Below are 15,027 nucleotides of genomic sequence, written 5' to 3' on the forward strand. Positions count from 1 at the left end.
ATACAGTGATATTACTGTAATTGGATTACAGATGTAACTCGCTTAAGTAGTTAATTAAAATTATTTTAGGTGATCCCAAAGGTATTTTACGCCCGATAGGCGGTCACATGGCTATGTTAGTTTACACGATAAAAACATTATATGGCCTAAGTCAGGACGATGTCTGGTGGGCAACGAGTGACTTTGGCTGGGTTGTTGGGCATTCTTACATGTGTTATGGTCCCCTTGCTTATGGTATGACCAGCGTTGTATATGAAGGGAAACCTACGACTACACCGGATCCAAGTTCCTACTACAGGTAGGTGAAAATGGTTGAAAAATAGACTATCGTGGTAGTTATAAAGTTGAATTACTTCCTCCAGATACCACGACTTTGCTAATTTTCTTTAACGTTTCGCATCTGATCAACTTTGTCAGCTGATTCAGTAATATTAGCAGACTACGACGACAACCTGTATGACACGACTCAAAAAGTGATTTAAATTTTGAATGTAAAATTGATCTTAAGTGTTTATGAATGGAAAATAGAATCTGTTCTATTTTTATCCAATAATCCTATTTGCAAACACGTGCATGACTAATTATATGTTAACGTTGAATATAACAAAGAAGTCAGATAATTATTATCAAATGGTCTGCTTTCTACAAAATGTTTCCCGATAAAATGCGTTTTATGTTGCTATTATTATTTCTTTAATAATAAAAAAGTGAACAAAAACTAAACTCGTCTGTTATTTGATTTGAACATTGAACACTTCACTTTTCAAAGCTTTCATTCTATAAAATTTTATTTTATAAATATAAATTTCAAAATGATATATATTAGATATTTATATGCTCTGTATTATCATACAGATTTAAGAAGTAAGTTTATCAAACTGGCTGCAACTTCGAAAGAGAAAATAATATAGCATAAAACATGATTAAATTACAATTATTAAATGTCTTGAATGAACTCATTAAGATACGTATGATGCAAATATGAATACGAAGCATTGTTATTAAAAAATTAATAAACCTTCAACGTTTACTTCATATATATTGCATAAAAAGGAATAATACTAACATGTAAGTACATGTTTTGGAACACGTGTATAATATATACGTATATTTAGAATTCTAATACTTCATTTTCAATGTTAGTTTTAAATTAATTATTACTATTTATTTTGTTTTAATGTAGAAAAATTATTAAAATTACACATGCGTGTCATATGGTTGCCTTGAAAGCGATGGAAATTTTAATTCTTTCTCTAACTTTTATATTTGTAATGCAAATTTCTCGGTATTATCCCGAAAATTAGATTCAGCTTAATGATCTTACGTTTTCGTTTGTATGGGCCTTACTCCTGAAGACAATACTTAAATAAAAAAACAGTGCTCTGAAAACGCGCTATAAACAAAAACATTTATTTTACATATTAAAATTGTTACTACCCTTACAGATTTAGTTAGATAGAACGTTAACATGAAAATTTTTGTTAAGTTGGCGATATTAATTATAGTAAAATTAATAATTCACACAACCATTAACTCTAGCAACAAAAACCCTGTTTTTAATTATTTTTTTCACTCGTCATAGAATATAAAGGGTGTCCCAAAACGCAGTATTTGAATTGAGGGCCATTTTCATTCCGAAGAATTGACAGCATTGTACAGGGTCACATGTTGTAATAAACACGTTGCAGTTAGACAAAATAGAGAGCTATTCGACAGATCAGTGAATGAATATTGTGAAAATTCATTATAAGTATGGAGAGTGTGTAGTTGAGACTGTGCGCAAATTACGTGCAATTTTCGGTAGATGGAACGCCCCGAATGAAACAACTGTGAAAAGATTACCTGCAATATAGCAGGTCACTTCCTACTGTAGCCATTTGAATGGCACAGTGGGAGTCAGCATGACAGATGGAGCCATTGCGCTCCGCGTACAATGTGAAAAGATTAGTTGCCAAATTTGAACAAACGGATTCGATTGCAGACAATAAAAATCGTAATGGCCGTTCAGTCGAGAATATTTCTACGGTGAGCGATAGCGTGGAGGACATTCTCGTAACCCCAGTACCTACGCCGCCGGTCACTGCAATTAAACATTTGAAAAAGCACAACGCAGCGGATTTTGAGAAAAGATCTGCACCCATCCAAGATTTAACTGACCCAAGAATTGAAACCAGACGACCGTTTAACGCGCCGGACATTCGTTAATTGGTTGTTAGAGAATTAACAAGTGATTTTATTAGGAAAATCATCTTTAGCGACGAGGCGCATTTCCAATTTGGGGAAAAGATAATCCTCGGGTCAATCAAGAACGACCACTGTATACCCAAAAAGTGACAGTGTGGTGTTGATTTTACGCCGGTGCACAATAGTCGGAATTCCGAAAAAGCTGGACAAAAGTCGAAATTTCAAAGTCGTTGATTTGCGCTAATACTTCAGAATATTCTAGAGAAGGAGTCACTGCGTAGTTCTTTAAAGTGACACAGCGTGAGAGCTGGCCCATGTGTATAGACCACAGCAACTATCGGAAGTAGTGACACATTAGCATATTTTACTTGTCACTGACCCCTCGAATAGCGATGAATTGAAAATACGTGCAAATTTTTACTTGAGTACGAATCGGTGTGTGCAATAGATAGGATGTTCCTGGAGTTAAGTAGAATACATTTACTCATTTAGAACCTCATTTTTCGAAAGTTGCATGTTTTTATCGTTTTAACAAAAACGTCTTGCAATTTCCATCGATTTCAAATCACATCAATCGTAAATTATCGAAATAGTTGTGATCCCAAGAGATCCTGCACTATTAAAAGTTGGAAAATGCGGACAGGAGTGTCAATTTCATATATCAACAGGAAAAAACACCGGATTTTTCCGGATTCGGGTTCTGAGTCATTTTTGTACCTCTGTGTACGGCCGATTTACTATTGTAAGAGGCCTTAGTTATACAATAGCTAGGGTTGTAGTGTCTCTTCGCGTTCCAAACGAACGTTTCTAATTCAAATTGTTTTTCTTACGAACATGCACCTTTTTCGAGTGCCATTTATCATATTTTTACAAGCTTTTATTTAACTTGCGTTGTTAGTATGGGTTAAATTTTGCAACTGAATTTTAAAACAGTTTCCCCAACCGATTGAGCTGAAATTTTGCATACACGTTTAGTTTGGATGACAATGCATGGTTAGCTAAGTGACGTCATTCTAAATCCAATGTGGCGGACTCCCAAAGATGGCGGACCAGTTATTTTTTATGCACCCCCATGATATGGGTATCAAATGAAAGGGTTAGCTGAGAAGAATACCAAAACAAATGTTAAAGTTACTTAAAGCTTGCCTTTAAAAAAAAATTATAGATGAACTTATTATATATGATCTTTCAATTCATAATTTATCATCATCAGGATCAGGCACCAGTAAAATTACGTTAATTAACAAAAAAATAAATTTTTCGATTTTTGAAAGGAAAATTCCAAGAGAATTTAGAAACGCAAATCATCATTTTAGACCAACCCTTTTTAAAAAGGTGCAAGATAGATGAAAATGAGAAAAGCTTTTCAACCGAAGCTATGGTGATAATATTTTCATGCTCTGACGGTTATGTGACAGGTGATGACGATGCGTATGACTCATGTGTATTAGAATATGTTAAATAATGAGAATAAGCTTTATAACAAGAATAAGCTTCAACAGTATTTAGAAATTATTTCATTCGAAATGACGAATTCATTCCAAATACATGTGTTACCTTTCGTACTTTATTAATAATAATTAATTACCTCAAAAACCTCAAACTCCGACCTTACATATCTTTTACGCGACCTCAATACCAGAGGCACTAGAAATTTCAATTATATTCAATAAATTAACGTGATATATCGGCCATTTTGTATCAGCTATCTTGAATTTGAGATTTTTGACTGCAAATTCGGCTTTAGCGACCTGAAAAACATAAAGTTCCCACTTTTGGTGATGATGCAAGCCTTTTTGGACTTTTGTCCAGCTTTTTCGGATTTCCGACCACTGTGCGGTGGAGCGATTGGTTTATTCTTTTTTGACAATGATGCTTGAAACGCAGTGACTGTCCATGAAGAACGATATCGAGTTGCTATTGAACTTTTTGTGACATCATTTCGATGGCGTAGATTTGGATGACATGCGGTTCCAGCAGGATGGTGCCACATGCCATACGGCACGTGAAACTATCCACTTAATGGACGACTCATCTCATGTAGCAGTGAAGAGACTTGGCCACCAAAATCATTTTTACGTCATTCTTGCTGTGGGGATTAGTAAAGTCCAAAGTTTGTTCTGCTCAAATGAATACCATTCCTGAATTATAAGCAGAAATTCGGAGAGTTATCAACAAAATTCAGCCGCAGGTATGCGAAAGAGTGATACAGAATTTTCTTAAAAGAAATCGAGTATGCCGAATAAGTCACAGAGGGTATCAGCTCTCCTATATCCTCTTTCATATTTAATAGCAATGTCTTCCCATGTAAAAGCTTTGCCAACTTTAAAATAATAACATATTTTTTCCTTATATGAAATCCTGCGTTTGTTTTGGGACACCCCTTAAATATTAATTTTTCTAGGCCTGGAACTAGAAGCCACAAACTGACTCTTATTTCATGACCCCACTCTACCAGATTTTCGAAATCGCGTAAAGAAAACTTTCAAGTGCGCATTTTGAACAAATCATGATATAAATTAAAAAACACACTAGTAAATCTCAATCAAAAATAGAACATTTTTAGAAAAAATTGTTATACTGGTATTAGACAGTTAAAAAATTTGTTTACTCTATTGACTTTATATTTTAATAATACAAGCTTTTTCTGCGTGAATAATGTTTCCAGTATTGTTCTATTTTAATAATTGCGAGACCTATGTTTCATGTTTGTTTATCGAAAACGCGTCACCACTGAGTTTATAAACTAACTAACGCGTCACTAAGGAACGGTCACTACTATTATTAACACTAATATTGTTAACAGCAAATTATGAAATTATAGAAAAGCGTTAAACATCGAGAAATCATAGAGAGAATAATTTAAATGTTTAGTCTTCTTTTTAATTGCAGGTGTGACACGAATATTACGACAAACTTCTAGTACTACTCAAGAACCAATGTAGACTTTAAATTTGCTTACATATTTGCCTAAATGCTATTTAATTTTCATTGAAATAAATGTGAACAAATTTCAAAGTTAATCTGATTTTTACCAACTTTCTTAATCTCCTACCTACCTAAACAAGTATACTTTGTAATGGTGTCTGTACTTTTAACTGTGAATGGTGCATTCTACGAAAAAAAAAATCAAAACTAAAAAAGTTTTTGTTTTGAGATAGTTTACCCAAATCTACAACGAAAATCTCTGAAATCTCTCTCTTCTTTTTAATAATTGAAAACCCTCAACTCTCGTGACTTTGATGGTTGGTTATTATATTTTATAAGTAGCTACTATGAAACAACTGGACTATACCAACTTTGAAATGTATAGCTTCAATTATTGCTCCGTAATTAATCAAAAACTATGCTTCTGGTTCAATTTTTGAAGGATTTTTGGGGTTTGAGTTTATGGGCTTATTAGGATGGGATATCATTGGGTTAAATGTTTATGGGGTTTGGTTAATTAGATTTAGCGTTGGAAGCTTGAGTCTTAAGGTTATATGGTTTAATTGTTGAAAATATCGTTTTTTTGAGGTTATGAAATATCTTGAGGTGATAGGGTTAAATGGATTCGGATTCGACGATCCAAAAACGTATAAGAAACATGGTCTGATCTCTGGCTGTGTAACTGTACCGTTACAATTGATTTTATGAACATATCAATATAAATAAATAAAAAAATTAATATGAATTCACCGTTTTTATTAACAGTGTACTTTATAGAATTTACTCTTGTTTAAATCTGTAAGTCACTTTATAAGGTAAACGCAACGTTCAAAATATTAAACAGATTCAACACAAACACACAAATTAACAGCGAAGAACACTAAAAAAAATATTAAAAAAAATAATACTTAAAATATCACGAAAAGATGACAAATCGTGTGTGCTGAACTTACAAATGCTCCAACAATAAGTTATTGATAACTTAGTGTTGGAGAGATAAGTTAATTTTTATAACATAACCTATTTATACCTATACTTATAACCTGCAGGATAGCCGCCGTGGTATCCGAGATACTTCGTAGATAAATTCTATGACTAATTTTAAGCAAAAATGATTATATTCACTTTTCCCGAATTCCCAACGGTTCTTGAAATATCGGGGTTTGAAATTGCCAGATCGAATGGGTAGTTGTTAAAGAGTAAATTGTTGATTATCAGTACGTTAATTGCTATCATTGACTGTTGATTATTTTATATTGTTTATCTCATTTGTGTTAAAACCATGCCTTTAATTTATTCAAATAAAGAATAACGAAGAATATGATTTTCGTGTATGGATATTGCAACGGTTGCACCAATATCAACGACGATATCCAAACCGCTGTCTTCCAGACAAAAAAACGTTCAATACAACCTTCACAACTCTTGGATTAAAAGATGCGACTCCTAAACTGGCTTGTGAGAGAAGTTATGCGAAGAAAAAATGCTACAGCAGTGCTTGATCTTGTTGAAAATGATCCTGGTACTAGTACAAGAACTTCTCCATATATCTTCCCCAAAGAGGTCGTCTTTGTAAATGGTGGAGCAATCATCTGGATACTCTTTCAAGAATCCTTTTCTGTGACGAAGCTACAAGAGATGGATTCAACAATTTCCACAACGATATACGTGAGCAATCGATAACCCTATTCGAGAATTCTCCGTAAACGTTTGGGCTGCAATAATTAATAATAAAGTTATCGGGCCACATTACTTCAACGGAAATTTGAACAGTAACGGGATTTTTTGAAGAACGATCTACCTCTATTACTTCAGGACATTCCTCTTCAAATCAGAAGGACGATGTTTTTTACATGATGGTGCTGGAATTTCCGCAATAAAAAGTATCCAAATCGATGGATATGTCGTGATGGTCCCATTGCTTGGCCACCGCGATCTCCGGATCTCAACCCGTTGGACATTTTCATGTGGAGACATGTGAAGACACTTACCAATTTAAAGGAAAGCCTAATTGCAGGGATTAACTCATTGAGAAGATTCATACAGAGTTTGATGAGTTGAAAAACAATATGGAGAACTACAACTGGGAACGAGAGCTTCGACAGAGGATTGAGTTATACATTACACAAGGCGGTGGTCACATTGAGCAGCTTTATTTAATCACAGTCGTTACGATTTTATTAAAATAAGCCACACAAACTCAAGCCCCGATATTTTAAGAGCCCTATTGGGAATTTGGGAAAAGTGAATAGAATCATTTTTATTTAAAATTAGTCATAGAATTCATATACGAAGAAACTCAGATACCTTGCCCCCCCTCCTGTATATACGGAGAGGGAGCATGCCACCTAACGTTTCCAATAGGACTTAAGAAACTAAACAATGGTACTAGCCAAAAGCGTAGAAAACTAAGGTTCAACAAAAGAATCGCAGGATTTAATACGGAAAAAAAGATTTTATTAATTAAAAAGTTGCCAACGGTAGATATTGGATATTGCCCTCCGTGACTGATTTGGCATACTCTACTTCTTGAACAAAATTCTGTATCACTCTTTCGCATACCTTCAGCTGAATCCCGTTGATAACTCTCCGTATATCTGCCTTTAATTTAGGAATGGTATTTATTTGAACAGAATAAACTTTGGACTTTAGAAAACCCCACAGGAAAAATTCGCATAGCCTAAGAACGACCACCATCCTGCTGGAACCGTATGTCATCCAAATTCATGCCATCCAAATGAAGCCAAAAAAAGTTCAATAGCATCTCTCGATATCGTTCTCCATTGACAGTCACTGCTTTCCAGTCTCATTTAAAAAAAAAATAACGAACTAATCACTCCACCAGAGTAAAATCCACATCACATTATCACCCTTTGGGTACAATGTGATTGTTCTTGAATGACCCGAGGATTATCTTTTAGATAAATTAGATAGTTCGCCAGTTTTGCTTGTTCGCATACCTACTAATTGTAAGATGGAAATGCGCCTCGTCGCTAAAGATGATTTTCCTAACAAAATCACTTGTTGATTCTCTAACATCCACTCAACGAATGTCCGGCTCATTAAATAGTCGTCCCATTTCAATTCATGCGTTAGCTGGATCTTGAATCGATGCAGATGTAGATATTGTGTTAATATCCGCTGTATTGTGCTTTTTGAAATGTTTAATTGTTGCGCTGCCTGCAGACGCACTGGGGCTACGGCAATGCCCGCCACACTATCACCATTGTATAATAGTAAGAGAATTAAGCTCAAAACGTTCGAGATATGGCTGTTGCTTGACGTAGATTAGATATTAGTAAAAATCGATCGAAAATAATATATATAGTGAAAATATAAGGTTGCACCAAGAAAAAAAGTTGTGCTATTTGCAGAAAAAATTAAAAACTGCAAAAATACTCAAAAATGACGTGTTTTTTCTAACATTTTCCAACATAACTTCTTAAATATGCAGTTTACAGAAAAAACTATTACTACTAACTAACTATTACTGATGAAATTGTTTGTTATGAAATTTACTACAAGATAGAATTGTTTTGATACCTGCGCATATCATATTTTTGTTGTTAAATAGCCAAAACAACGTAAGAAAGTGATGAAAATCGAGTTAATTTATAAGCGTCAAACTGACAGACAAGAAATTGTCCAATTCTACTATAAATGTAGATGTAAGTACTTTAAACGATTATAAAACGAAATTCCAAAACCCGATCCAAATCGGTCTAATAGTATTGGTATGAGACAATTTGTTACTAAATTTCAGCGCGAAATGTCGTTATTTTTTTACGTGAGTGCTTGGGTTAAAGTTAGGCATTTTAATTGGCGCTTATTTTTTTACACATACTTTGACCCCTTAACAATCATATAGAATCGTTAGAATATCAATTTTCTTTTTTTGAATAATTTTTGGAGCGAATTTAAAAGTTAGAAAAATTTTGACTTTATAAACAATTACTTTCGTGAAGCGGTTTTGCGGGTTGGAAAATATACCAAAGTACTAAAAAACAGTTCTCGGAAAGACGTTTAACTTGAAAAAAAGAACGTTCAAATCGGTCCTATAAGTTCCGAGATATAGAGTGTCAAAGTCAACAAGCGCTTGCTGCAAAACTATGCATAATGTAACAACAATTAAAATTGAATTTGGTAGGTTTTTTCAAGAACTTTCCGTATGTGTTTTTATAAATATGGTCGCACGTTTGCTTTTTTTTATGAAAATTCAATGAATATCGCCAAGTCGACCATTTGTGCCGCAAAACCGAGGCGAGAGGAAGAATTATAGAAATTGGAATCGCGCGTTCAAAAAAAAGCGCGCGCACTTGGGCGTTCAATATCTCGGCTTCTATGACTCCGATTTTGATGATTTTTTTTTAATCGATAAAGCAAAATGAGAGGAATTCAATTATCAAGATTTCATTAAAATATTATAAAGCTCTTTTCTGTCTATTACGACTACTTAAAATTTCTCATATTTCGTTGGTATACTGTACCTATATTCATGTAAATAATAATATCGATGGTAGGATATAGGTACATAATCCACTATTAATAGGTATTAGTTTTAATAATTACGTGGTAATAATGTTTAAATAAAATCTCGAAATTTTTATTTAATATGTAATTTATTTATTGTATGCATAGAAATAGAAAAAGATATAGATACAAATAATTATTTATTTATGTTTATAAAACGTGTTTATTATATTTTCATAATCATCGTATTATCAAAGTTTTTCACTTTTTTACATTATTGCTGTTTTCAGTTATAATATCAGCCTTTGAATAAGTACCGCTTTCCATTATTTTCAAATCAGTGTTTAACTAATTGTAATTAAGTACCTACCATTGTCAGATTAACAGCAAATAATGACTTATGGTTGGTTATGGTTGGTTAATTAGATTTTTTAAATTTGCTAGCAATTTCATAGCCATCCTCGGAAGAAATTGGATCATTTTATTTATCACAAAAACCGTAAAAACAGAAAAATTAAAAGATAGGTATATGGAGATGTAATATGGATAGATAGAGTAAATTTTTACAACAGATTTGTTTACAACAAATAGGTGGCGACTACCGGTATAACCGGAAGTACTACAACAATGGCATTATTTTATTTAAACTCTTTTTAAATAATACCTCCAAAATCACCAGGTCCCAAATTTTCAAAATTCAAATCGAGGTAGTCTCCGAAATATTCTAATGGGCCGTTACCGTATTACCGTAAGAAAATTTTGAGAGCAAAAACAGCAACTATGCTGTAAAAAGCGGAATACTTTAATAATGCGATGATACGTTTTATAAATATCAAATAAATTACATATTAAATAAAAATTTCAAGGTTTTAAACATTATTACGAATTATTAAAACGAATAACTATTAACAATGGACTATGTATAGCTACCATCGATATTATTATTTACATGAATATACAGCAGCAATGAAATGTGTGAAATTTTAAGTAGTCGTAATAGTCTGATAGGGCTTTATAATATTTTAATGAAATCTTGATAATTGAATTCCTCTCATTATGATATACTGATTTAAAAAAAATCAAAAAAATCGGAGCCGTAGAAGCCGAGATATTGAATGCCGAAGAGGACCCGCTCTTTTTGAACGCCCAATTTCAATTTCTGTCATTCTTCCCCTACCCCCGGTTTTGCGGCTCAAATGGTCGGCTTGGCGATATTCACTGAATTTTCATAAAAAAGGCACACGTGTGATAATATTTATAAAAGCACATACGAAAAGTTCTTAAAAAACCTACCAAATTCATATTTTGTTGTTACATTATGCATAGTTTTGCAGCTAACGCTTGTTGACTTTGACACTCGATATCTCGGAACTTATACGACCTATTTGAACGTTCTTTTTTCAAGTTAAGCGTCTTTCCGAGAACTGTTTTTTAGTACTTTGGTATATTTTCTAACCCGCAAAACCGCTTCACGAAAGTAATTGTTTATAAAGTCAAAATTTTTCTAACTTTTAAATTCGCTCCAAAAATTATTCAAAAAAAGAAAATTGATATTCTAACGATTCTATATGATTGTTAAGGGGTTCAAGTAAGTGTAAAAAAATCAGCGCAGATTAAAATGCCTAACTTTAACCCCAGCACTAACGTAAAAAAAATAACGACATTTCGCGCTGAAATTTAGTAACAAATTGTCTCATGCCCATAGTATCAGACCGATTTGGATCGGGTTTTGGAATTTCGTTTTATAATCGTTTAAAGTACTTATATCTACATTTATAGTAGAATTGGACAATTTTTTGCCTGTCACTTTGACGCTTCCAAATTACCTCGATTTTCATCACTTTCTTACGTTGTTTTGGCTATTTAGCAACAAAAATATGATATGCGCAGGTATCAAAACAATTCTATCTTGTAGTAAATTTCATAACAAACAATTTCATCAGTAATAGTTAGTTAGTAGTAATAGTTTTTTCTGTAAACTGCATATTTAAGAAGTTATGTTGGAAAATGTTAGAAAAAACACGTCATTTTTGAGTATTTTTGCAGTTTTTAATTTTTTCTGCAAATTGCACAACTTTTTTTCTTGGCACAACCTTATATTTTCATTGTATATATTATTTTCGACCGATTTTTATTAATATTCAAATTACGTCACGCAACAGCCATGTCAATGTGTAATTCTCCTGGACTATAAGTATTTACTTATACAATGCTATCACTCACCATAGCAATATTTTCGGCAGAACGGCCAGTACGAAGCAGGCCTATTTTTTTATTGTCTGAAACCGAACTCATTTGTTCAAATTTGGTAACTAATCTTTTCACAGTTGTTTAATTCACTACCTCTTCGGAATGAAATTGGCGCCGCACAATTCAAATACTGCCTTACTTTTGGGACATCTTATATGTTTCCTTCATATGTTTTTCGATATCGAAAACAAAAAGCTTGGAATGGATATTATAGGCAATTAAATTTGAGCAATTTTTCCCTATTCTCTTTGCAAAATCAACGATTTGTCAGAAATGTTTATTATTTTCTTCTTCTTTTATTCCCAGTATTTTCTTTGTACGACATTATCTGTATGAAAACAAAATAGTATTTTAATCAAATTAAACTTTTTACCCTTTTCCGCCTATGGCCAGTATTAACTTAAAAAAAGTCTTTTAGTTTCTAAGGAAACACCAGTAGAAATGTTTAATGGCACAGCCTATATACGTATATTTTTAATTGATACCCAAAGGGGTGGTATTTGAAATAATTCCCATACAGTGGGGTACTGATTTGCACACCAAGCTTTACGTGATAACAGAATCCTTCAAAATATGAAAAGTTGCCACAAACATATGTCGGGAAATATCTAATGCTTGTTCAAGTATGAAAAAATATTGTTATGATTATAGTATTTGTGTGTGATTTGTTTGTATAATTAATATACTATGATCTTACTGTGTATATGTGTATGCTGTTGTATTGGTATGCTGTGATTTACTTGTTGTCAATCCTGGTCAGCTTTAGACTCTTCCCAGTAGTGAGTTCTAGTGAGGTTAAAACTTTATAGAAAACCAAACAATACACCACACTAATCAAAAGATAGTATTCAAAAATTTAATTTATTTATTATTTATTTATTTTTTTTGTCAACAATAACTTGAATATTCTGGTCTATCCTGGATATCTTCTTGGAGTCCTTTGAAAAGATTGTACTTTTGAATCCTTTTGGCCCAACTTTGATTTTTCTTTGTACTAGAATACTAATTTTGATTGTCTTACTATTTTTCACTGTAATTATTACTATTTATATGGGTTTTTCCCACTATTTCTTTTCAACTACTTCTCTCTGACAAATCTTTCGTAACTAGTCAATAAATCTTCTATTTTTTATTTATCCGACTCTCTTGATTTTTTAATCCCTTGTTAAGGTCTTTTCACATATATGCCTGTTCTTTTAAATTCCGTTTTCTTTTTCCAATTCACTTCACTTCACTTTTATAATTTACAATTTTACAATCCCATTCCAGTTTATTTACAAAAATTTTTACTTATATTTCAAAATATTCCTTAAATCTATATTTTTATTTGAATTTCATATGTAATATTTTCTGACTTGTGAATCCAACTTTATTTTTGACATTTCACTGACATATATCCTATTGCTATATAAAATTTTACTTTGGACATTATTTCTTTATACCTATTTTACTTACTCATAATACTACTATTAAATAAAACTATGATATTTTAGCTTTCTTTTGCTATAGGTAAGTCACTTGCTGTTACTAATTAATTTTGATTATGTATGTATTCTGTTTTTCCGATAATATCTTGGCAGGTACGCTATTTGACCAAAATGATAATGTTCTCTATTCTTAAATCTTTGAAATTTATATTCTGCTCTAATAATACGACTCTCTGATAATATTTCAACATACTCTATTTAATACTAACAATTTTTCTTTTTACTCAATGTTTTTTTAAGTTTTACAATAATTATTTCAACCTTCTCTCTTCACATTGTCTTAGTCAAGTAAAGTTTTAATTTAAATTTCTAAATTTCTATCAATAATTTTATTTCATCTCAATAAACTCGTCTTTATTCAAATATCGCTGAAGATGTTTAGTGTAGATAGACGAAAGTGTGGTAATAAATTATCCAACGTTCTTTCTTATTTCGAGGAACTCTGTTAACAAGTTTAACGTGTACAACTCTGGACTCCCTGTATATTATTTGATATATTTTTTCTTACGAACTGCATATTCGATGTTAAATATTTAATTTTCTTTAAATTTCTGTTACAGGATTATTAGCGACTATGGCGTTAATTCAATATTCACCATACCTACTGTTATGAGAGTCTTGAAACAGGCCGACCCAGAAGGAAAATATGGCACCGAATACGATTTGTCCAGCTTGAGACAAATATGGTTGGCCGGAGAACATCTAGATTTGAATACAAAAGTATGGACTGAACAACATTTTGGAGTGCCAATTATAAACCATTGGTGGCAAACTGAAGTTGGATCGGTTATATCGGGGACGTGTATTGGACTGAAGAACTCTACTATTGACACAGATTTGACCACTGGTCTACCATTTCCAGGATATAATGGTAGGTAACACATAATATACATTTACTGCGGCAGGGGTGTGCCTTGATATTTTCCGCCAATGTCTTCCTACCTCGAGTGTCGAATGCGGTTAATTCCGAGAAAGTGACGCAAAGGTCTTCTTGGAATTTTATCTCAGTTTATCGTATGGAGAATCGCAGAATCGAATATTTGTGTCTTGGCTATGTAGTCCAGACGGTATCTGTTTCAAAGAGTCCACTTTGGGTGAATCGTATATCCACGGAGATTTTTGGCTTTTTGGCTTTAAAATATCACTAGAAATGAAAATTTTTCTATTCGCATAAAAAAACGTAGGCTTAACTTTTGGCGGCACAATATGTTAAAAAAATTCGAAAAATATCATATTTTTCTTCCTATTTAATTATGTGTCTTTTCAAGAGTTGATTTTAGGCGAAAATGGAAGAGGAAAAAAATTTTTGTAATTAAATTTTACAAAGTATGACTAGTTACAAATCGAATGAATCATGATTATTATTGTACAGATGGAAAAAATCGACAAAAATGGGGTTAAAAAACATTACTTTTTAGGGATTTTCATTGGGGTCTTAAGTTGGATATAGGACCTTCATACTTGGCACAAGAAAAGTTCATGTTATGTAGAATCATCACACCAAATTTCATCAAAATCGGTTCGATAGATTTTGCATAATAATTTTGCAATCCAGATTTTGAAAAAAAATTGCAAATTTTCAAAATTTTGCACAGCAAAAACCAAGGCCCTTAGATACTTGAAAATTTAATCACATATAGAAGGGCTATCAAGCTTTCAAACGCTTTTTGAAAAATTCGAATTCGTCAATTACGAGAGCTCTGGTGCT

The 15,027-nt window shown here is 32.5% G+C and overlaps 1 protein-coding gene across 1 annotated transcript in view; it reads left to right on the top strand.

Moving 5' to 3' along the window:
- LOC108907293 (acyl-CoA synthetase short-chain family member 3, mitochondrial) overlaps nt 1-15,027 on the top strand; it is a 46,754-nt gene that overhangs the window by 21,885 nt on the left and 9,842 nt on the right. The window contains exons 7-8 of the mRNA XM_018710916.1: nt 70-298; nt 13,880-14,190. Of these exons, the coding sequence (XP_018566432.1) occupies nt 70-298; nt 13,880-14,190 (540 nt within the window). The remainder of the gene's footprint in view (nt 1-69; nt 299-13,879; nt 14,191-15,027) is intronic.

The sequence above is a fragment of the Anoplophora glabripennis genome, unplaced genomic scaffold (genome assembly GCF_000390285.2).
Source record: "Anoplophora glabripennis isolate ALB-LARVAE unplaced genomic scaffold, Agla_2.0 scaffold190, whole genome shotgun sequence".
Classification (NCBI taxonomy): Eukaryota; Metazoa; Arthropoda; class Insecta; order Coleoptera; family Cerambycidae; genus Anoplophora; species Anoplophora glabripennis.